The sequence below is a fragment of the Amblyomma americanum genome, chromosome 7 (genome assembly GCF_052857255.1).
Source record: "Amblyomma americanum isolate KBUSLIRL-KWMA chromosome 7, ASM5285725v1, whole genome shotgun sequence".
Taxonomy (NCBI): Eukaryota; Metazoa; Arthropoda; class Arachnida; order Ixodida; family Ixodidae; genus Amblyomma; species Amblyomma americanum.
The window spans coordinates 12347701-12371442 of record NC_135503.1 but is presented as its reverse complement, the minus strand read 5'-3'; the positions used below and the strand labels follow the sequence as shown (position 1 = coordinate 12371442).

The window sequence follows — 23742 nt, the reverse complement described above, 5'->3', positions numbered from 1 at the left end:
GCATTTCTTGGCTCTTTATTTATGTTCCAGGAATAGCCAAAACATCACCTTTGCAAAGGCCCAAGATTTTGGTGAAGGTCGTGTTTTACAACAGTCAACATTAACTTGTTGGAATATAGTATTGTATCTCTCCTAACAAACGGTTACAGATTATGAATGTGCTCAATGATTAAAGCATGGACGACATGAAATGCCACTTTTAGCTGTTACTGTGCTAGAGGAACAATAAAATTGAAAGGCCAGTAATAAATGAATATTTGGCAGCTTTACAATACTTTATTGACAGCATGGAATTGGCACTGAGTGGATAATGCTTCCAAATAAAGTTTTTCTTTTCTGTTTAAGATACTAACACACTCGAGATAACTATTAATACCCGATTTATACAAATACTAAGACCAGTAATGTGGCATAGCTACTCATGTAGGAATTTTGGCTTCTCACATCTCTGCATGCAGTGCTCCAGCTGAGCATTATGGTTAGCTTTACTTGCAAGAAGGAAACAAAGAACCTCTGATCCCAGACATATTCCTTCTTGAATGCCTAAGCTTTTCGGAAAAACATTTCAACTGTTATAAATAAGCCTGGTTTGATCATTTAGAAGCCGAAGGCATGCGAATAGGTCAAAGCCTTGCACAAAATATTCACAATAGGAGCAAGTTCTCATAGATGTACTGAGTGCACAACCCTTGTTGCAATAATATAAGCTTGCTGATTTCCAGCCACTATGTATGATTACTTTTGATTACCCACAATGGGCATTCAGCTGGAAAAGACATTGGTATTACAGTGTATGCCTTTTGAAAAATCGCCACACGCTATCTCTTCAGCGTAGCCAAATACAACACAGTTGATCTACAGATTTGTTGTTCAACTTGACGGCTAGAGATTAGCAGTCAAAAAGGAACATTCCTTGCATCTAAACCTGAAAGAGGAAGGTATATTATGGTATCTTGCCAGTGCTCTCATATGGAGCAGAAATTTAGACTAACAAAAAGGCTGAAATTACATTGGGCACAACGCAGAATGTTATAGAAAGGAAAATTATAGGGGTAACATTAAGAGACAGGGAGATGGCAGAGTGAGCCAGGGAACAAACATGAGTAATGATATCCCAGTGGAAATCAAGACGAAGAAATGGACATGGAAAGAGTGTGTACTGCAGAGAGCAGATAACTGATAGCGAGTTATGGCAATGGAGTGCATTCCAAGAGAACGTAAATTCAGCAGCACCTATGACTGAAGATCAGTGGAGAGCTTGTACCCCACTTTCTTTATGTGCTAGCTTGCCGTATACATTCAAGCGCAGGAAAGAGACTTTATTGTGTAGACATAAAGTTGTTTCTTCAGAACCTCTGTCTCCTCTTTGACGAAAGCTGCCACTGTCTGCGAGCACCAGTCTTTGCCTTCAGGCAGTGGAGTGCTGTAGTCGCACAGCATGATTTGTATTAAAGCAACCACCAACTGGCTTTGCTGTTGATCAAGCTCCTGTTCGCCACACTGGAAGAGCAAATTGTTCCACTCCGATCTGGAAAGCGCAACAGATATGACATGAGCTCTGAAATGGAGAACTATTTTCACTAAAACGCCTGTCGTTGTGTTTCTCTCTTCTTCGCTAACTTTCATCAGAGCCACAAATTATCCCACATGTACTTCAATGCCAAGCAAACACAAAGCTAGACATTGGTTTGCCGATCGAATAGTTGAAACAGTTCTCATACTAGAAAGATGAATTTTTTACTGAGCAAACTTGAAGGAAAAAAGGCACGCAACACAGTGCATCTCATCAAATGCATGGCTTTGCTATTTTGCAGTCTTCAGACTGCAGCACATTGTGAACATGTTGCGAGCTCAGCACCAATGAAAATACAATTACTAAATGCTATTCACGGCTTGGGTGTTCTGTCAACAGTGAAAATAAAAGCAACCACATTAATGCACACCTGGATGCCTTTGGATGAGACAAGACCTGCACAACAATTTTTCCATTCCATGTCAATCCATCGACGGTGAAGCCACATGTGTCACTGAAATGTATGTACACAGGTAGTTTAGTATATTAACAATTATTTGAAATGAACTTTGTAGGCCAACAATAATAAATATTAAAATTAATACCTTATGATATCTTTTTCCTCCAGAAACAAGAGCTTTGAGGCAAAGTGAAGGACCACATCCTTCTGCTGCAGGCTTAATTCGTACAAGTGCCCTACAAAATGTGCAGGTAGTGGAAATTAAGTGTTATGGCACAGTATGCTTATCCCAATCTTATTTCTTCACTCGTTACATTGTCATATCAGATGGCTGACATTCACACAGACAAATAATCTTTGCCACATATAACCTGCCATTATTTTATATCTTACCGTTTGTGATAGCAACCACATCATTTGGATTGTCCGCAAGGACAAAACCATACTCCAGCAACAATGTCTTGTTGTCATGAGAGCCATAACTAATAAACACCTGATCGTTTGGCTCATAGTTATTGTTTGTAACTATTTCAAAGTAGGAACCCACAACAGCGGTTTCCACCTGCAACAGAAAATGAATTAAAAACTTATATCACAAAGGCTTGAGCAAAAAATAAAGACCAGGCTTAAGCAAGCTTACTCAAAGTAAAGACACTAAGACAAGCTTCATTATGTGCACAAATTTCAGAGGTACTACTCATGTACCAAATTATATACAACTATTTACATATCACTTGGTACTTGAGTACCAAGTCAAGCTACAGCCGAAATGTTCTGTTCACACAGCCCTAAGGGCTAGGACGCTAATTTGAGGTTTCAGGAATTAAATATACAAGTCAAGAGAACAGCACTGCACTCGGTGCTTACTTACATCAGCCTTCCAATGGTGATTGAGGCAATCTAGAAATGGAGCAAGGGCACAGTAGTCGTCATCCCAGAATGAGTGGCCAGTCCTGTGCTTGCTAAAGATGCAACGAGTGTTGACTGCAGTCCAAGCCCAAACAAAAAGATGCCATGTGAAGTTTTCAGAAAGGCTGAGAAGTTTTGAATCACCAAGCGAGGCTCGCTTTAACAAAATCTGCAATCTTATGAAGGTGCTCCGTATCCTAGAAACTTGGGCTTCTGCTTTTCTACACATAGCCTCTGGCAGTCTGGCAAGCAGTCTACTTCCAAGGAACACAGGTGTTGTGTAGGCAGCTGGCAAGCTGTCTATGAAGAAACGCCATTCCGAATCAAGGCCGCGGAGCTTCTCATTCATGAGAAAGAGTGTCAACACCTCAGTGGGAGTGAGTTGCTGGTGGTGTCTGAAATAGCCAAAATAAATTTGTCTCCATCCACAGTTGTTAAGAGCTAAAATTATAAAGGTAAGATTGTCACCAACCTCATCAGAAAACTGTGCAAATTGCCCGAGAGGGCTGTTGAGGTGGTTATTAGAAGCCAGGTTGGCACTCTTAGGAATGTTTCTCCTGCAGTCAGTTTCTGCTGTGTTGCAAGCCCCCTTCCAGTTTCTACAAACAACAGAAACGAAAGATAAATTGAGAGCGAAGATATGGCTTCAGCCAGAACACCAGCTTGGGAAACTTATTGCCAGCATTTTCATATCAGTGGCTGCGCCCAGGAGTATCTCCACAGTGAACATATTGTTCGACTAGTGGGCTGATTAAACTGCTGATCAGTAAATTTGGAAAAAAACTCCTCGCCTGCTCAGCTCACAGTTAGGATTAGACTCCCTGTGAGGGAGCCTGCTAAAGCACTTCTTTGAGCTATTTGTATGACGTGGGAGGAAATCGCATCAGCTTCAACTTCGGGGCCCAAAATAAAGCATCAAATCTTGTTACCCAACTCATGAATAAGCAAAATATCCACACTATATAAACTTAATCTGTTGTGCAGTGTTGCTGGCTGGCTTGAGTGTCACAATTCCGGGCTTAAGCGCACTGACTGAAATTTTTTGCTAAGGCCAAAACAATGTGTGTGCCTCACCGCATGATGTCGGTACAAATGCTATTAAGTTTAGTGCAGTCTGGAGGAGGAGGATGAGAGACTAATGAATACTAGGAAAGGACCATCCAACCTAACCTGCTAATGAGCGTGCATTGTATGAGAAGTATCTCTCTTATTGTAATGGTCAGCCGCCAGCACCCTTCAAACCCTTCTTTCACCATTTACTCTGCTAGCTGAAATATCAACCATGTGACTGCAGCCAGCGAATGGAGATGAACTGCCAGGAACTTTCTGCAAACTTGGCTGTGTTATCGGCCGGTCGTCGGCCAGGCAGTTAATTGGAAGCAGATGGATTACAACTGATTCAAAAACTGTTTCTGGAACTTCCAATTGGCCTCTTCTTACAGGGAAGTTAAATCGCGGGAGAGATCAAGCGGTGCATGGTCGCTGATGAGGTGCCATCCAGTTTTCAATCGATCGTGCACCTGAAAAAGTTCTCACCAGGGAATTCTCTCACACACAGCTGCCTGTGCAGCTTGAATCCGTTTGCGGTCATCCACTCCAAGAGATTCGCGCTCGCATCTTCAGCGCGCAGCGGATGTCGAGATCGTCGTCTAGCTTTCTTTCTGTGATTGCGTCCCTTCTTAGACATTGTGGATTTCGTTCGCCTATGCCATCATTAGTAAATGAAATCCAAATTGTTACATGCAGCACGAGGAAAGTAATGAGCGCGACACTTGTTCAAAATAGAGCAAGACACGAGCGTGATCAAAGATCAAAGCTGGAGAAGACGACACACACATCATGCCGTGCAATGTCGCCCAACCGCGACCACGCAGTACGGTCGGTTTCGGTTTTCGAGTAACAGCAACCTTTTGCAAAATAATAATAATTTAAGTGCAAAAATATCAAACACTCTGGCTCTAAGTAGATTTAGTTGTGATTTTTTAGAGTATTCTTGTAATAAGTGAATGAGAAAATATGTTTTCTTTGTGATTTTGAAATCGAGCCAAGCCGAAGCAGAGTTTCTGGTTTGCTCGCGTGGGAGGAGCGAGCGAAACCTGGCGAAACAGCTCGCGCACATCGCACGCTCGCGTTCGTCGCGTTTTCCAATTGTTTTGAGTGGCAGTTCGCCGGTTTAGCTTCCGCGGGCATGCTTTGTGTTCTTAAATCTGCGACGTTCGTTCAGGGCGCTGAACACCTGCCTCACGACCGCCCCTGACGGTGCATACTTGAGTGAAACGCGCATGCACTCTCCTTCACGTATCGTGCCTCCCGAATCGAACGCATCGCCGAACCGAACACCGCGCTTCGACGTCCACTCATCATGGCTACGTCCACCGTGGCCATGAAGTGGCTGGAACTTCTGGAGAAGGAGTTCGACAGGGCCTACCTGGACTTAGACATTCTCTTGGGTGAAGTGGACGAAGAGCAATGCGACGTCACATACGAGGCTCGGCGCAGGATGTCGGCCCTGAGCAGCGCCTTCGCCCAGCTGTGCCACAAGGCCCAGACGGTGTTCGAAACCAACGAGAAACTGGAGGTCAGTGCACGCTGCCCTTTATGTTTCACTTAGATGCACCAGCGAGGCCGCCTGATCGATGATGTATGTGTTCACTGTTTCTCTGTTACGTTCCTCATCGGCAGCTTAATCTTATTGACCCGCAGTTCGATGCGCGACTCTTGCTTGCATTTCATCGTAAATTTATGCACGGGCGTATCATAATTCCATAGAAGTATATTTACGACAACGTGTCTTATGAACAATGACATTGCGATAGTTTACCAGTCACACGAATACGAACAGGCGACGTACTCTATTTCTATGAGCGTATCAATCATCAGTTTCGTGCAGAGGCTGCTGTTCCCTCTGCCAACAAAAGTTTCTTCTTTCAAAGAATGAAAAGCAAATCAGCAATAATTAGCGCTCTAACATGTCGCAGGCAAAAAAGACATTTTCAGTGCCTCAAATCGGTATTTCAACATTTTTCGTATGGCCCAAATCCGTGTGCTCGGTGGTGTTTACGTTTGAAGAGAGGTTAAACCGCTTGCGCTTATTAGAACCGTTCACACCGACTGGGCCACAACTACGGTCCACGCTATACGTCCAAATGGACGCAGAACACAAAACTTGCCGTCACACTTCAGTGGATATCTTTTCCGCACAGCTGGGTTTGTAGCACTGCTGCGTGAAGAGGTCGTATCGAGCGCAGCAGCTTGCCTGCATGCCGGCGTTTTCATGAGCAGCGCAGTTGCATATGTGGCATGTGTTACTTAAACATACTTCCGGTGTAAACACTGTGCCACTTGCGTTCAACCCTCCGTGCTGGGTTTTCACGCTTTTATTTTCTTCATTAATCCAGCAAGAGTCGAGTGAAACGCGGCGAAAAGCGCGGTGGGTAGGTTTCGCTCTATTAAAATGCCAGCCAATTTTCTTTTGCTTTGGCCTCACCTTCCAGCGGTCTCAGTTTTGCGTCAGCCGTGACCCAGCAAATTCCGTAGGCATTTACACTTGCAATTTTTACTGCTTCCGTTCCTTAGCCATCCACATCGTCAGACTTGAGGGTCTTGAGAGACCACTGGGTATGTGCCCCGGCCGTGCCAGATGTGACGTGCGTGAAGCCATTATCTCCTCTTCAGCTGAGTTATCAATTCTCCTACGAGTTATCGTCTACGATGCATTCTTTCGGTTTAACTGGCGTCCTAGTTGTCCGAATGGTACGCTGCACGTGTCTGCGAGCTTTGTCAGCCCCTTCCTCGAGTCTGCCACTAGGCGTACAACAGAACCGGGAGCTTTTGAGACTTTACCTCACCTTGACCATATGCGACATGTCGAAACCTGCACCACACGTCTCCAGATCGCACTCCAGGTCGCTCAGCATCGACATGAACTGAAGTGGGAATAGAGAGCATATTTGCTTCAGGTCGCGTTCTGTTGTTGCAGGTTCTGACTGAAGGCCCTGCCGCTCCCCCACGCCGCCGCGTACAACGCCTGGAGCCAATCCACCACTGTCGTGGCTGGACCTTTTTCGATGAGTTTTTGCCAAAGCGTGGCGTGGTCGACTCCGTCATAGGGCTTTTCTATGTCGAGAAAAGATACCCACAGTTGTCTGCCTTCTTTGTGCACTATTTCCGAGTACTGCATGGGCGCAAACAGATTGACCTCCAGTCGACGCCTTGTGCGAGAGCGGTTTTGTAGCTCGCGCAAGATTGCCGCCCGTTCTGCCCAAGCTTGAAAGCGATGGCGTGGAACCTGGGTGGAGGTCCTGTTTGATCACTGGATTCACGGCTATTGACCTGTAGGTGTACAGTCGCCTCGGTCGATCGCCAGTTCCTTCGAACAACAACAGAAAAAAAAAACGCTTTGTCAACAAGCCAGACCGTGGGCAAATCACCTGATTGGAGGACCACACTGAAGGCCTCCTGCAGTGCATCGATCAACTTGTTTTGGAACCATTATCTTTGACGAGGGTCGCAGGGAAGTCATCCAATCCCGCTGCTGTATTCCCTTGAATTCAGGCGAGAATGTTTCTGGGACTCCAGCTTCCCAATGGTGCCCAACCATTCGTGCGAGTCTCCTTCGGGACTTGCCATGTGGTCTTCGCCTATTGCCTCAGTAGTAGGATACAAGTAAAGAGAAAAAAGAAAGCAGTTGGTAACAGTGGGCCTCGTTCCGCGGCGTCCTGTATGACTCCACTGGCCAACCACAACAGTGTGCAAAATCAAGTTTTAAGGTTTGAATGTATCAGAAAAGTCAGAAGCATCAAAATTATTGAGCTTATAATTTCGTCTCGTGATTAGCTTCTTGTTTAGATAACAAGACAAGCTTTGACAATGATCTACGTTTTGTCACAGATGAATTCTGTTTGGCGGTCTTAAATGGGCGGAGCTTCACTGCAGTCTTGAGTTATATCCGACTTTGATCCTCTGACGCCGTCGATGATGTCTGCGGCTCCCTATGTCCGTACATGAGTTGTGTGCAGGAAACGCCCGAATTTCTTGGTGCATTCCGCGGCCACTTATCAGATGTTGGCCCTGTTGGCCGTACGAATTTTTTGCTGGATCTGTGTTTTTGCTAGCTGCTGCTTTTTCTTGTAGCCTCCTCACAGGTCAACGTAGGCATGCTCCTTGTTTGGATTCACTGCTATTCGGTGATTGCGGCAAGCTGCTTTCCTCGCTGCCACAACACTTCGAATTTCGTCGCCCAGTCAAATATTAGGCGCATGCATCCTTCGCTTGCATCTCGCAAGTTTCTTTCTCTGAAGGGCAGCCATTTATACCGTTTCCACAATTTCCCAGCAGGTTCTCACTGCATGACGCCGCTACCAAGCGCTTCGTGACTTGGTCCATTTCATTGTCCGAGAGGAAACATTTTCTCCCATGGTATTCCCTCGCATCTTTAACTGTACCGCCAAACCCAACCAGAATCCAGTTGCAATTGCTGCCTAAGCTACAACTTCTGTCTTCATCAATAGTCATTTTCGAGAAATATTTGTAACCGCATAGTCGATGGTTGAGAACCGGCCGTCTCCCCTCTCTCTCTCTCTCTCTCTCTCTTACAGCACGTTGCCGCTCTTAATCGCCTGTGTAATGAATGAATAAAACTTTTAAGGCCATTGAGTCCATGTCAGGGCTATGGTTTGAACTGTGACGGCTTCGTCGGGCTCATTCAGGCAGTCTCGGTGTCGATGACGCGCGGGACTTCGGGCCTTTCGCTTTGCGTATTCAGATTCACGTGTCTGCATTTCGCGGCCTTCACTGCGATGTTAAAGATAGAAAAGAGGAAGCTAGCTGTATCTCATTGTTTAGCACTTTTCTGGGCACTGCTCACAGTTTTCTGCCGTGCTCCCCGTTCAGCGTGCATAGCTTACCGACCTTGGAGCGCATACGCTTGTCTGCGTACGCCCCCTGTCCCGCCTAACAGAACGCTGGCGCGGTCTTCTGCATATCGCGAGAAAATTCCCGGGTGAAAGAACGCGGGTAGTGTGTCGTCCAGTCAGTCGGCAACAGCGTGGTTCTGGTCCGCACGCTTTCATGCATTGTTTCACATATGGATTTGTGAGTTCGGAAAGCGTGACTGTGTAAACGAGGGATGCCCGCGACTGCTTTTAGTGACCACAGTATGCAGCTCGTTGAGCAAGCGTAACGCAGCACAAGCGTATGCAGGACCTAGCGTGTAAAGATGATGAGGGCCGGGTATGGATAAATCATATTGGTTTAGGCTTTGGTTCAGATTGACCCCGAAGCGCACTCGAGGTAACACTCAAGGAACATCGACGGAAGCACAGTAGGCCTACCGGTGGTTCTTATGCTTCCTCGCGTTAGCTTTGTCTTTAGTTGTGAAGATCGCCCAGAAGAAGAAGCGATCCGTAAACCGTCCGACTGAGCAAGATCGCTTCCGCGTACTCGAGGCACTCGTCCTCACGAAAAGTGGTTTCTTTACCGGCAGCGGTGGCTCAGTGGTTAGGGCGCTCGGCTACTGATCCGGAGTTCCCGGGTTCGAACCCGACCGCGGCGGCTGCGTTTTTGTGGAGGCAAAACGCTAAGGCGCCCGTGTGCTGTGCGATGTCGGTGCACGTTAAAGATCACCAGGTGGTCCAAATTATGCTGGAGCCCTCCACTACGGTACCTCTTTCTTCCTTTCTTCTTTCACTCCCTCCTTTGTCCCTTCCCTTAAGGCGCGGTTCAGTTGGCCAACGATATATGAGACAGATACTGCGCCATTTTATTTCCCCAAAAAACCAATTATTATTATTGAATTCGTACGCCTCACCTGCAGAGTCGCATCACTTACCCCATCCGCAAGCTCGTTTTGAAATACCTTTGAAGGTTTGGATTGTAATCCTGGTCTTGATAAAAATTCCACCGAAAATATTTATTCAATTTTCTTTTGCCAAATTGGGTTGCCCTGAAGTGTTGCAATTGCTTAGATTGAACAAACTGGAGCCCCCGAGAAAGAGCGATGTTCGCGGTGTCTGGCTACTTTCTTCGCCATCAGATAGGTAACCATTGGTAAAGAAAGCACGTATTTGAAACACCGTGAGTTACTGCTTGTCAGGTTTGTGCAAGTAAACATGAACGTTCTCATGCGAAAAACAATTATTTCGTGCGGTGCACACCGTCATTGCACACACAAAACTTTTCACTGCAGACGTCATCGAGTTGTCGCCTCCGCTAATGCCACAGTAGAATCACCGAAAAGATTTCTGGATCATGTTCCTTTGCCTCGCGCCACCGAGCATGGAGGTATACGGCTGCCGCAGCCTAGTGTTGCCACAGCGGCACCGTTCGAATGCTTCTAGGCTGTGCTCTGGGGCCTGCATACATGCATAGGTGCTGCTTACACGAATTGCGAAATCATTTTTCTCCACTTCTGGTTGTTACTTCACGATATCTTCAAAGTTGCTTTGCCAGCTACGCCGAGGTTTATGTTGCCACTTATATCTACATATTAGGGCATATTTTATGTATATTTTGTTACAGTTCGCCATCGCAAACCCATCTGTTACCCCCACGTGTGTAATAACGCAAGTTCCGAAGGTAGGTACACACATCGCCGGAAAGCTTGTTGATTGTTCTGGGAACGTTAGGCAGCGGCATGTGGGCATATTCCTTCCAAGTCTGGTGGCGCGGAGAAGAGGAATTGGTTACTTTTAAAAAATTGTTCATTGACTCGGCACTCTCGCCGGACGTCTGTCCGTCACAGCGGCGACGAGACGGCAACAACGCCCTCATTGGTCGGCGCGCGCATCAACGTCTCTTGAGGGCCGCGATGTGGTACTTTGGGCTGTTCGCGCAATGCTGGTCCCTTCGCTGGGTCCCCCGCACCATGTTCCTTCTACTTGAGGACGTCGTCGTAATACTCGTAGTCCGTTGCCGCACTGCTGTTGGCGCTTGCGCTGCCACCGGCGCTACCGTCAGAAGACCTGAACCTTGCCCTGGTGTCGGCGGCGGGGCTTCCGACGCCGGAAGGCGACGCGGTAACTGAATGGGACGGCGCCAGCGGCGTTGACGTTCGGTTGCTGGTGACGTCGTTCCCCTGGGCGCACGGCGGCTGTATCTTGCATGGCTCGGGCCGGCGCCGGTCCGCCAGGAGGCTGCGCACCTCGGCGAGCGTCTTGTTTCCCGCGGCGAAGACGGCGCTCACGGCGCCCCTGAGCAGCGCGGCCACCTCGTGGCTGTGTCCCTGGAGCTCGTCGCTGATGCGCTGCGTGTCGTCCAGCGACCGGTTGCGCATCTCGAGGATGATGCGCTCGAGCAGCTCGTACAGCTGCACCTCTTCCTCCTGGATGCGGTGGCAGGAGGAGATGAACGAGTTCTGCGCCACCAGGAGCGTGGCGAAGCTGTGGTCCACCGTGGCGCCCAGCTCGACGATGCGCTTCTCGAGCCCCTCGCTGAGGAAGCTGAGGCGCGGCTCGATGAGCGGCAGCGGCTCGATCTGCTCGTGCAGCTTCCGGAACTCCTCGCGCACCAGCACCCGGGTGCGGTTGCCCTGCTCCACGGTGTCCTGGAAGGCGCCGCGCACCAGCTCGTCGGTGGTGCGGCGCAGCTCGTAGATGCCGTTGATGACCTTGCGCGTGTAGCTCTCCACGTCCGAGTCGATCTCGCGCAGCTGCTCGCCGCCCACGCGCACCATCTTCTCCACCAGCTCGGTCAGGTTGGTCACCTGCGGCGAAGCGGGTCGCAAAGGAAAGGCTGCACCAACGGAACGCAACTATCGCGTCGCGAAAGAGGTGTATGCAGGTTCGTCTCTGCGGCGTGACAGATTAGGAGGTACACCGGTTGACACTGTTCGAAACAGTATTTGTTAATGCATATTAAAGAAATTGAAATGGGCAGCTATGTAATGGTGTACACACGAGGAGTGATCGACTGCATTAAGAAAATTTGCGTATAGTCTGTTTCATGTTTCAGTTCCTCTAATCATGTTCGGGTAAGTCAAACAACGGCTTCTGGTCAGACATTCTTGATTTAGCTTACTTAAAGCTTTACGACTGGCTATGAAACTCAGCCCGCCGAGTTTTACATTAGTACGTCTTAAAATTGAAGCGTTTATTGGAAATCTGATCTGAGTGCAAGCAGGTGGAGACGGGGAAGGGGGGGGGGGGGGGGGGGTCGCTGCTCCCCCTGGTGAAATATTAGGGGGTGCCCCCGTTTTGGAGTTTCATGCCTCATTTGTTGCCTGGGACAAGTCAGACACGGGTTCTTGCGCGGCTCTCCCGCTCTCTCCCCTGAAATCTTTGATGTCTAGGTGTAGGTCTTCTAAACCATGTTTTCCTTGATGCCCCAGGTTCTGTGTCCCTAAAACACTACTGGCTAAGAAGGGGGAGGGGGGTGATTCTGACATTAACCGTCGAATTCCATCCGCCTGTGTAACTTAACGAAGTCATCGAACTCGTCTCTGCTAATGAGATTCCTTTCAACGAGACAGGAGCCCGAACTTGATTGAATGCGGCAGGTGTGGTCCTGCATTTGAACAAGTTTGAGCACGATCAGGCCCACCCGGTGGCCTGCGCGCCGGCACACAGCCGCCTGTACCTTAGACGTGTAGCGCCACTACATGGACTGGCGCTTTGGAAAAGGAAGAGGTGGCAGAGCGGACGTGTTGTTCGCTGGCCGTCGCCGCTCATAGGGAGACTCAAGCCATCGGCAATAAATGTGGGGCCGCATTTAGCGCTCACAGACGTTTACATAGAGCACATTCCAGCAAGCATGGAGTGAACGACAAATCGTGGTTGCAGCCATTCGAAGACGAGCGCTGTGCTCACCTGTTCCCCCCAGCTGGGCGCGTCGGGCGACGTCCCCTGGCAAGCGGCCTGCTGTTGCGTGGCGTTCTGCTGCTGCTGCTGCATGGCGCGCAGCATGTTGTTTGCGGTGAGCATCTCCTGGCTGAACAGGTCCATCTTGGCGTCGGCCCGCTTGATGACGTCGGCCACGTCGACGCGCAGCACGGTGGCCGCCTGGCGCTGCGCGGCCTCCGCGCGCTCGGTCAGGTCGGCCAGCCGTGACACGTCGGCGTGCAGCCGCGCGCGGGCCTCGTCCCCGCGCGTCATCTTCTCCAGCGCGTCCTCCGAGGCGTCCTGCAGGTCGCGCTCCAGCAGCTCCAGCTTGTTGGCCAGCCGATCGGCACGCATGTCCAGCTTGGTCTCCAGGAATGCCAGCCTGCGTGCCAAGCGTGGCTATCTCAGTGCCTAACTTGAAGCGAAACACCTGAAGCTGGGCCTAAGCACTACTCACGTTTTACTTAAAGCTGATCCTTTTAGACTAATCTTTCTTCAAAGTGATTTAGTTTAATCCTTCTTCAATAGAACCCCGTCTTCCGTGTCGTATATTGGGCACTGTTTTCCAAGTAAAATTGAATAAATGTGTATACTGGTCTGTGGACTGTACTGTGCAGTGTTCCGCGGGAAAGGTGCGGCTCTGCTAAGTGAGGCAAGGAAACCATATGGGTGCGGCCGTCTGTCTGCTTCATTGTCTCTTCGTTCTCATTTCGTTACGTGCTGTTTGAGTAGTAGTACTGCACGAATGATCGACTAGTCCAGTGCGGGGCGTGGGGATGGAATATATGTGTTGTCATGAAGGCTGGTAGCGTGACACAGTGCATGGTTAACCACGCGGTTGCAAGAGCGTGGAAGCGGAGAAGTGTGGACCTACTTGTCATCGCGGGCTGCGCTCGAATCGTTGGAGGCACACTGCACATCTCGCAGCACAACGGTGATGCTGATCATCACCCCAGCGTGACGCTGTTTCTGAACCGAATTAATTTTGTGTTACGCCTTTAGAATGAGTGCGCGTGGAACCACTGGGCATGGCACAAAGAGCAAATCGACGTACCGAACTGGGACTTGATCCCTGTTCAACGCATGCTCGCCACTTATTTCGGTAACGTTGTCTGCTGTGACTTACGCACACATAGTCGAAGTAATGCCCGGTTACTGTAGGGTGCCTGGATGCCTATCTGGAGACATCTACGCCAGTTTGGATTATAGACGCCCAGCCGCAGTATGAATTCGTAAGACGGCATTTTCGGCTCTTTAGGCCAAGAGGCCGGCCAATATTGCTCCCAGGCCTCGGAAGCCTGGCTTAGGGAGAAATTTAAAATCATCACTTGTTGTTGAGCTTGTCGCCGAGCATGTCGAAGCGGCGGCTGAGGTGGAACGCCTCTGCTGCCCCCTGCTGCTGCTGCTGGGCCGACGCTGAGGCGGAGTCCTTGCGTCCTCCGCCACCGAGCGCCTCCTCCATCTTCTCGAGGCGTAGGTCGAGCTTGGCCTCGAGCCTGCCCAGGCGGCTGTCGAAGGCGTCCAGCTTGCGCAGCACTTGCTCCAGCGAGAAGTCGAGCCGGGTCAGCCGCAGCGCCGAGCCGAAGGCGTCCATTCCGCGCAGCCGGTCGTCGATCGACGTCAGCACCTGCGCGCATGCCGCAAGCAAGCGTGCGCCGTTACGTTACGTTCGCCTGCAGTCTCGTTTCACGTCCATTTTTGTGCTTTTAGCTGTGGACACTGAATCTGTAGGCTCTCGTGCCGTTTAGGCGTCCGGGGTCGAATAGTCCATGGAACGACCCCCAGTTTACGAATAGTCTTATTTGCACACTGCAATGTCATTGAAAGACTTCGAACTATTTGAAAGTTGTGTAAGCAGTTTTCTGCTTTTAGCTATCATTAGCTAGTGTGGATGAGCGGCTGGGTTCACCCCTGTCAGCCTGAAAGAGCAAGACGCGTGTACCTTTGTCGGACTCCCAAGAAGGCCAAGGCCTTCAGCCGGGAATGTGGTGGCGTCAATCTTTGAGATTTACGAGGTGTATGATTGATTTCCTCGATGTGGCGGCAAGCCAGGAATGCAGACCGGAGGAGTCCTCTGTACCACTTGGGCAACACTCCCTCCTTTCGACACTTGCCATGTGAACAGTCCACGACCGCGGGTTCCACTCGGTTCTTTGGCAACCCTATTCGCCAGCTCTTGCATAAATAAGCAAAAGCTGGCTCAGCCGACTGTGTCGGATACAGCACCAAAGCCACCACTTGGATTCCTTGCTGTTTCACCTTTGTTCGCTATCCCGTTTGTTCCGTCCTCTCTACGCCCATTCCTTCTGACTCCGACGCTGCAGCCGAAAGCAAAATAGTGTTGGCAGACCATAGGAGGTCCAGCTGAGTTTCATGCCGGTGGTTTAGTACGTGCTGAGCGGTCTTTCATTCACATGTTATGATGCTGAGTGTGGACAGGTATGTCTGCTTCTCGTAGTATGTTTTGTTCGCTATTTGTCCACTTGGAAACGCGTTGGCTTACAGAATCCTCTTCTTTTTTTCCTTTTCCGATAACATTCAGTGTGTACCCACCTCCACACTGCGACATTTATTTCGTAAGTCTTCATCAGCGTAACTTTTGGATATCAGTGGCCGCAAATATATTAGTTCTGGTGTCTTTTGGGCTCTAGTCGACTTGGTTCTTTGAACTCCCCAGTTCATTCATTTATGTGTAATACTGTCCCTTGCACAGGAGGTTGGTTGCAGTGTCCTATGTCGTAGTTACCTTAATTCTTTGTCACTCTGGTCTGGTTTTCCATAGGCGGTTGATGTATTCCTTAAATGCTTGCTTCCGGCCAGTGTGAAAACACGGACTTTCGGTCCGTCAAAATATTTTAAGTTGCTGCTTATGGAAGCTAAATGTACTGTATTTTTTGCTTGTTTCACGCTCACTCGCCGCGTTAAAATAATTTGCTTCTCTGGAATAATTTGCTTCTTTCATCAGCGTTCGCCTGCTTTATAGTCAGATACGACTCAAGTCTGCTCTTAACTTAAAGACCCAGAAAGGGGGGTCTCAATAAAGGTGCGATATGTCTGGGATGTTAAAAGACGACAGTTCATAATTATCCCCCAGCAAAAATTATTTGAATGCGTTTTGTGGAAGCTGAGTTATATGCAGGCAAAGTTTGAACTTCCTCGTCTTCGCGCCTTTCCCTCTCTCGCACGCCAAAACGGCGGCGCTCCTCCGCCGGCCCCACTCACTCGGCCGCTCCCCTATCTCCTCCGGCTGCGGCACGCGCGGAGTGGCCGCGGCCGCTGTAGCGCGTGACGTCTGAAAGAGTTTGGCGCTGTGAACCAATGATAACACCGGCTGCTGACGTCATTTGCAAGATGTGACGTCGTCTGCCACGTTTTCGTGCGAAAGCCCGGCACCGCGCGTCGCCGCAAGGTGTGAAAGCGGGAATTTTTAAAAATGTATTGTTAATTCCCCGCCCGCTTCTGAGGCCTCGTACGCGGCATGGACGCTCGGTGGCCTGTACTATACATAGTGCAAGGATTTTAAAGCCAAGCTCAAACACCCCTTTTTGTGGCCCCTTAAGTGAAGCTCCGCCCACATTCAGGGCCGCGGAACAGAATTCCTCCACAACAAAAAAATAGCTGAAACTTTTCTTGTTATACCTATAAACAAGGTCATTCACAAGAAAAAAATTACAACCTCTAAAATTTTTATAAATGCATGGCTCGTTTAATAAGGTCAAACATTTCGATTTCTGTTGTGGTTGGTTAGCGGAGTGATACAAGACGCTGCGGACCGTGGCCCAGTATTAACATTTGCTTTTAAGTTGTATCCTACTATGGTGCTATGCCCCATCCAAGATGGCAACGTTCCAAGAAAGAAACCGGTGGGTTTGCATGCCTCGCGAGATCAGTTTCAGATTTGTTCACATTTTGCTGCATCGATCTATCTAGAACGTGAGCAGCAGGCTGAGTAATGCAGCTCTGGTTTTTACTCTGAATTGGGCCGACGTCGGTTGTTGTGCCTAGGAGCAAAAAAAAAAATGATGTGCCCGTGTTTGGTTGTTTCATTTTGCGAGTCGCGCGTGGCTGCGTTGTACTCGGGCTTTTTGCCAACATATAGATAGAATGACGGTCGGTTCACAGCGGCTTCGTTAAATGAGCTGGTCATTTATTTGTGTGGCCCTCTCGCGGGCGTGGGGCTCTTTCGCGGCGTCCTGCAAGATCTGACGGCGAGTTCTGTTTTTCGATGCGACCACGCGCGGTTCTTGCCACGGGGTTGCACACGCGTAGGGGGACGTCCCTTAGCGTGAGCCAGCTGCTCCAAGGTTGATAGCGAAAAACGGGTTTCACAACGACTCGAGCGAGCGCGCGTTTTTCCCGCATCGGTGGCAATTCAGAGAACAAATGGCACGAGGAGCTAAACAGCCGTTGTGGCCTGCAGTGGAGTTGTTCCTCTGCAGCCCACAGATCGCATTCGGCATCGCGCATCGGCCACGCCAGTACCTGTCTGTCCGTTCCGTCATGTGATCGTTAGTGCCCACCCATTCGTCGATTAAAGCTGCGTCAGGCCTCCTCGCGGCTTGACGAGTTTGACAGGAAAAGCCGCCCCGGAAGTGTACAATTGGTCTTATTTACTATAGCCGGATATGCAGTGCTGCTATGTCGTACACAACTCACAAACGAAGAGGCAAATGCCGCCAACCTATTGTCATGACATCGGCGCAAGGCGATTGCAACGTCATGACAATAGATCGATGACATTGGCTGGAAGTGGCCTCAATACCCTTGAGGGGCATTTGCCGCGTAGTTTTTGAGTTGGTTCCACTTCTGCGAAAAAGAAAAAAAAAAGTGGGGGGCGGGGGTTGCTATCACCTAGTAGAGGTTGGTAGGAATTGTGATCGAGTTTTAACTCAAAGTGATCTTCTCTGCAAGTCATGTTGGATAGCAATGCGTTGTTAACGGGAGTGGGTAAAAACACTGATGCGTGTTTTACGCTCTTCTAGCGGAGTTCGAAACTGCTTAGCGCGTACACACCAGCCGTGGGAATTTCATGTCGAAACACGTGTCGCGCCGGTTGTCTTCTACTGCCGACCCATCTGCGCAGGCTGTCAGGACACTGATCTCTCGTGACATCCGTGAACTCCCATCAACAACTAAACGAAAGCCCGAATAGGGGCTCCGAACAAGGCGACAGAGGGCGCGTTTGAGTAGTCCGGGGTTCACTCGTGTCCTGTCCTCATCCAGAAGTTTTAGGTCCACCAGGTTTACAGCTGGACCGCGTAGCTGTCACTTGCTAGCGCCCCTGGCGCCCAAATCACTTAAAAAGTGCGGCGCAGAGACCTGGCTCACTTTTTCAGAGATTACCAGAAGTAAATCAATGGCCCAAGGAGCTTTTGGAAAATGCGGCAACATATAGCTGCAAGGTGCGATGAACCTGCCCGCGCTTCCTCTCGGCTTAGTCAAAAATAGCGATTGTCGCGCCGTCTCCTTACCTGCTTGAGGTACGGCGGCACGGTGTGCCACACATCGGGGCTCATGTCCAAGCCCTTGGGGCTCGACGGCGCTTGGTCGGTCGGCGCGGCGTCACGCTTGCCTCTGCCGTGGGGTTGCAGACGCCGAGTGTAGACGCCGCCTGTGTTGTTCTGCACGGCCACCACGACACCGGCATCGCTTTTCGGAATCAGGCACGGCACCGCCAACACCAGGAGCACGGGGAACAGCGCTACTGTCGGCGCGCGCATCTCGCGTCGCGTTTATATGAACGGCGCGGAGCTAGAGAAGAACGTGTCGCCTGCACCCCGTCCCCCGTTGCCGGCCCTGGGTGCCGGCCGTATCATGCAGCGTCGTCTGCTCGGAATCCGCTTCTGTCTTCCTTACTTTTTTTTCCTTCCTTCGCTCGCTCTCTTTTTTCTTCTTTCTTCTCCTCCGACCTTAGTCGGGTTGTGTGATTGTGCCTCGCTTTCTGCTGCTGCTGTAGTGTTGAGGAGCAGCTCAGGCGGGCGAGGAGGTGGTCGTGTAAAATGAGCGACGCCGCGCTAGGGAGCGAACGTCTTTCGCTTGCGGGGGTTTTGTGTAATCTCGAAGGAGGACCTACGGTTCTGGTTCGCGTAGCCGGATTTTGCTGCCGCCATCTGGGTTTGCTGGGGTTTGCTGCCGCGCTTCTCCCGTTCCCTGCGGGGGACAAATGGGGGACCATTTTCCTCGGAGCTCGAAAGTTTCGAAATCGCGCATTATCTCGGAACATGGTAACTTTTTCGAGCACAGGCGTATAAGTGATGATAGCGTATGTGTGATGAACCTTCGTGATGGTGGCCCGTATACAGAACTTTACCCTGCTTGGAACTCTGACTTTGTATGGTGCACCAGCACTCGAAGAAGCGTCGCATGACAGTGAAGTTGGTGACATACTATACGGTGCTGCACGACCGTGATCACACAGCGGCTCCAGTTGCGGGAGCGATCTCTCTGCGCGTACGTGCGAGGGTTGTTCCGTGTGTGGGACGCGGGCCAGGCGGCCGCCTGGTAATCTCTTCGAAGCCCGGCCGCTCGCTGTTTTCTCTGAAGTCGCCGCTGCCGCCGCGGCGGTCAAAAAGTGAGCCGTGTGGGCTGCTGCTTTTCGTCAGCTGGGGGACGCGCGCCTCTCGTGGAGTAAGGCGGAGCGGAAAAGAGGCGATGGGGAAGGGAGGAGAGGGATGTCTACGGCCCACCCACCGCGTGCTATACAGTGTCGCCGCCCCTGAATTTGTCACGCTTGTGTGTGTTTGGTTCTCGTCCACCCCTTGAGACCTGCAAGCCGTGCGTGCGCTTAAGACGTTGGTCGTATGCTGGTTACTAATTTGCTGTTGGCCTTGAATACAGGCCCTTTCTCCTTGTCATCCGGCTTGGAGCCACGTGTTCCTTTGAGCGTGCCCGAGACCATTTTTTTTAATTGCTTTTAGTGTAATTGGCGTGAGTAAGGGGTAACAGGCTTCTTGTGTGTAGTCTACCGTGTTCGCAACCTGCAGTAGCCGCGGCCACGGGCTTGAAGGGTGATGGGGAAAAGCACTTTCGTGGCGGGGACCATCAGACAATGCGTGCTGGAAGTTGGGGCCGTTTTCTTGCAGTTCCATTAGGGGCATATCAATCAAATGCATACACTGAATGAAGCAGTTCTGCTGTTACGGGTGCAGACTTGCCATGACAACTTAGGCTATTTCGCATTTTGGTGGAGCGTACGTGTGCGTGTGCGCACTTTGGAAGTCAAATTGATTTAAGTGTGGCAAGTGGGCATGGTCAGGGCCTACTTGGATGACATTTCTTTTTATTTTCAATCTTTCTGGCAGAGAGACATCCCGCATATGTGTTAAATGTCAGCTACATATTCAGGAGTTTTGAACTGCCTCTTCTACAGTGGAAAGCGAGTCACACATCATGATGTACACGCATCATCGTATGACGAGTCACATCATGATCATCATATGAAGCGAGTCGCGTCACCATATAACGTTTCCAATCTGATAATAATGAATACATGTTAAATTTTGAATCGGTTGCCGCGCTCACAGTAAAATAGGGACTTTCTGCGGGGAATTTTGTTTACTACCTGCCAAATCCCGTGTCTACCTTTGGAGATTTGGAAAACCGTGCTTTTGAAATTGTCTCAAATGCTTCCAAGCTTGCCTCTTGTATTGAAGTATAGAATCAGCAGGAATAACCTACATCATTCTTTCTCCTGGTAGCTAAGAGAAAACTGGTAGGTTTCAGGGACGTCTTTCTAACGCATTGACAGGGTCCAGGATACCTGGGAAACGATTCACCGAAGGCACCCAGCGGACGCACCGTCTTTTTTGTCTTAGTGCCCCCATTGACTTGGCAAGCGGTCACAAGAACAGCGCCAGAGACAGAGTAAAACTTAATTTCATCGAAGCGATACAGCGCGGTAGAGACGGGGCACAATGAGAGAGACGAACGAGCGCTGTCGCTCACAGTGTCCTCTCTCTCCTGCGCTCTCTCTCTCTCTCTTCGCTATGTCATGCCAACCAGCCCAAAGGGCTCCCTTATTAAATTCAACGCAGCCCTGGGCGTCGACCACCTGTTGTGCAGAGTTGGCAAGGCCTGTTGGTCTCCGCCACTTCTCAGAAATGAGCCAATCCCTCCTGCTGGGGAGCGAGGACTGAATTGCAACGGCGCAGCTGGGAGTTAATCGAATGATCCGATGGAGGCGAAACGCAAAAGGCACCCGCGTGCTGTGTGATGTCAGTGCGATCCTGAGGTGGTCGAAATTATCCTGGAGACCTCCACTGTGGCACCTCTTTCTTCCTTCACACCTCCTTTTTCCCTTCCCTTACGTCACGCTTCGGGTGTCCACCGGAGCCCTTCCGGAGCCCTTCACTGCGGCGTTCTTCATAGCTTGAGTCGTTTTGGGACGTTCAACCCCCGTATAAACCAAACCAAACTCTTTTAGTTTCCTTTGTATAAGTGCGCTTCAATCTGATCGATCTTTCTGATCGGGGAGCCTTAGAGCGTGTACCATATTGCGAAAAATGGTCTCGTTGCGGTGGGTGCACTAGCCGTCGGCTCCAGGCTGGTGAGGATACCGAGCGCTTTGGTGCCTTGTGAGAACCTTGCCGTCTTTTTATGCGTGCCTGCGAGGCATTGGGCGACATGAGAAACATTGTGGGTAGTTTAGTTTCTCTTGGCCCCTTTGTTGTGCTGCAGTAGCTTTGGGTTTACCAGGCGCCGAGACGTACGCGAAAGGCCGCTGTGGATCAAAGCTCACTTCAAGAGAATGCGGTAAATAATTTTCTCACGCAGGAACACGGAAACTTATTAGCGCCGGCGGCGGTGGCCATGCACCTTCGGCGTCGCTTTTCGCGGCTTGCTCACGAAGTGTCTGACGAGAGCTGGGAAGAGCGCATCACACTATAACTGCCACTTGTTTCTCTTCATTCGAGAAGTAAGACATAGAGGGGCTCCATGCAGCAGGGAATGGTGTCGGCATAGCACGAAAAAGTGCGAAAGGGGGTAAGGGGAGCGGAGGGTAAGGAGTGCTTGCGCCCTTCGTGCGTAGCAATGCTGCTCACGTTGAAGACAACAAGAACAACCATGCAAAACAGCGTAATGCAACACAATAAGATCGCAACCAAAATAAAAAAAAGACAAATTATTAAAGATATAATCACCACCGCAAACTATGCTGTTGCAGAAAGTCGCGACACAGCCGTGGAGCCATCGGCGAGTTTTTTTTTTGGAGGCATCTGGACACTGGGACACTGCCGACCATCCGCTGCCTGCCTGCAGTGAAGAAATTCCAGAAAAAACTTGAAGAAAAATGTGCTGAGCATGCCGAAAAGTTCAGCGAAATCCACCTCGCACTCAAGAAAGCATGCCGCAGGTCCTTGCGATCAAATTTCACGCCAAGCCTAGCACTTGCAAAGTCCGAACAAACAGCGTTCCTCGATCTGAACAGGCAGTCTTCCAATGTCCCAAGAGCAGGCCCAAAAGTTGTGCGCCAGCTGTGGGGTTGTAACTGGGGGATGAATACGTTCTCACCGCTTAGCCGCCACTTACACAGTTCAAAACAGCAGACCCCACCCCCGATCGTGTGCGCTACCGAGCGAAGGAACAAAGGAACGACTCGCTGACTGACACAAAATGGCATTTATTGCTGCAACAAGAATAACGCCAGCTAGCAACAAAATACGCTAAGGAATCGAAGTCGTCCGACCCACCAGCAAGGTTATGAGCAAATGTTCACAGGGGAGTAGCTCCGAGGCCGTACAGGATTAACTCGCGGCCTTGCCTCACTGGCGGAGCACCTCGCCAAAATGTCTGCACACAGCGAGTTCCCGAGCCAAAGAGAGAGAGAGCTGTCTCCGCCGTGCGCGGCAATCTCGCCCTCTATAGCGCTGCAATGTAGGTGCCCTCCCTTGTTAGTTAAGGTAACTAGAAAGGAGGACACTGCCGAGTAGCAAACCAAAGGGGACCGAGCAGGGCGAGTCCCCACATCACATGAACCATATGGGAAGTTTTGCAACTGGTAATGTCGAAAAGCTTTGCCATTCGGCTGCTGAAACAGGAAGCGTACAGTGTAAGACCGGTTGTGCAGTCGGAACACTTAATGTGTCTGGTTTAGTGTGGGTTTAGAGCCCTGCACGGGCTTAGTGTTACCAAAATATAGGGCCAGAAAACACAATGTGTTGCGGACCTGGGCCGGGCTCGGGATGTCGCCTCTGTCGGGCTGTCCTGTGTCAACAGTATGGTGATTCGCTGTGGGGAAAAGTAGAAATGGGCATTGAAGTGATATAGCTTGCATTTTCTGCCCTGTGGCCTTGAATGATTTAGGAAGTAGAAAAACATTTCTGCGCAGAAAACCAGTCACACTGGCTGTTTGTGGTACCAGTCGGGACGTGGAATATTTTGGCCTGCTGCAAAGGCAGCTACTGTCGGGATGATCCTTTGCAGGGAAAGGCAAAGCTGGCTGCCAGTTTTTTAGTGGCTGAATTGACTCTCAATGCTGGCGAGAAGCTCCAGTATCTCTGCAACTGTCGTTCAGATCTTAAGAATGTGCTCTGGCCACCAGCGTAATGTTGTGGGAATTGGGAACTATTGGTGCAGGCGGTTCATGTGCACTGCTTGTAAAAAAATGAGAAGACTGTCGTGAAACCTGATGCTAAAAAGCTGCGATAGCAGTTGGATGTGCCGTCGATAAATGCTGAGACATTTATTGAATGCATTTACTTTAAGTAGAATTTTCATGCACGCAACAGCATTTTTCTGGAATGTAAAGGTGGGTCAAGGGTGGCGGTGAGTGGGTGGCAGCCTTTTAGCTAGGGGAGTAATGTGGGGACTCTGGAGGTGGCTGGTTGGTGGTGATTCTGGAGGGCACCTGGTGTTCCCACTGCTTCTATCGATTTCAAGTCACTATTTTGTTCCATTGCTGCACAGACATTTAGTGAGTGGAGGTCTGTAGTGGGTTGATGGTGGATGGTGCTTTTGGAGGGCGGAGTTGGGGCGGGGAGGTGGCTTTCTAGAGGGTGAAGGCTTCACTTGCTGGGGCTTCACACAACCACAGAATACATAATGGA

The 23742-nt window shown here is 50.0% G+C and overlaps 3 protein-coding genes across 3 annotated transcripts in view; 1 reads left to right on the top strand and 2 right to left on the bottom strand.

The window, feature by feature from the left end:
- Positions 1–254: 254 nt before the first annotated feature.
- Positions 255–4754, bottom strand: LOC144098502 (SET domain-containing protein 4). The gene is made up of 7 exons (XM_077631189.1): positions 4419–4754; positions 3355–3481; positions 2845–3277; positions 2367–2535; positions 2119–2209; positions 1944–2027; positions 255–1528 (listed from the first exon to the last, which is right to left on the bottom strand). Exons 1-7 carry the CDS (start codon positions 4567–4569, stop codon positions 1300–1302), a joined length of 1284 nt encoding a protein of 427 aa, XP_077487315.1. The 5' UTR covers positions 4570–4754; the 3' UTR covers positions 255–1299.
- Positions 4755–4938: 184 nt separating this feature from the next.
- The window catches only part of LOC144098497 (Golgi-associated PDZ and coiled-coil motif-containing protein-like), a 29338-nt gene continuing 10534 nt past the window's right edge, over positions 4939–23742 (top strand). The window contains exon 1 of the mRNA XM_077631184.1: positions 4939–5460. Within this exon, the coding sequence (XP_077487310.1) occupies positions 5245–5460 (216 nt within the window). The 5' untranslated portion in view covers positions 4939–5244. The remainder of the gene's footprint in view (positions 5461–23742) is intronic.
- Positions 9774–18542, bottom strand: LOC144098495 (uncharacterized). The gene is made up of 4 exons (XM_077631183.1): positions 18169–18542; positions 14026–14324; positions 12686–13079; positions 9774–11583 (listed from the first exon to the last, which is right to left on the bottom strand). The coding sequence occupies exons 1-4, from the start codon at positions 18415–18417 to the stop codon at positions 10756–10758; spliced, it is 1770 nt and encodes a 589-aa protein (XP_077487309.1). The 5' UTR covers positions 18418–18542; the 3' UTR covers positions 9774–10755.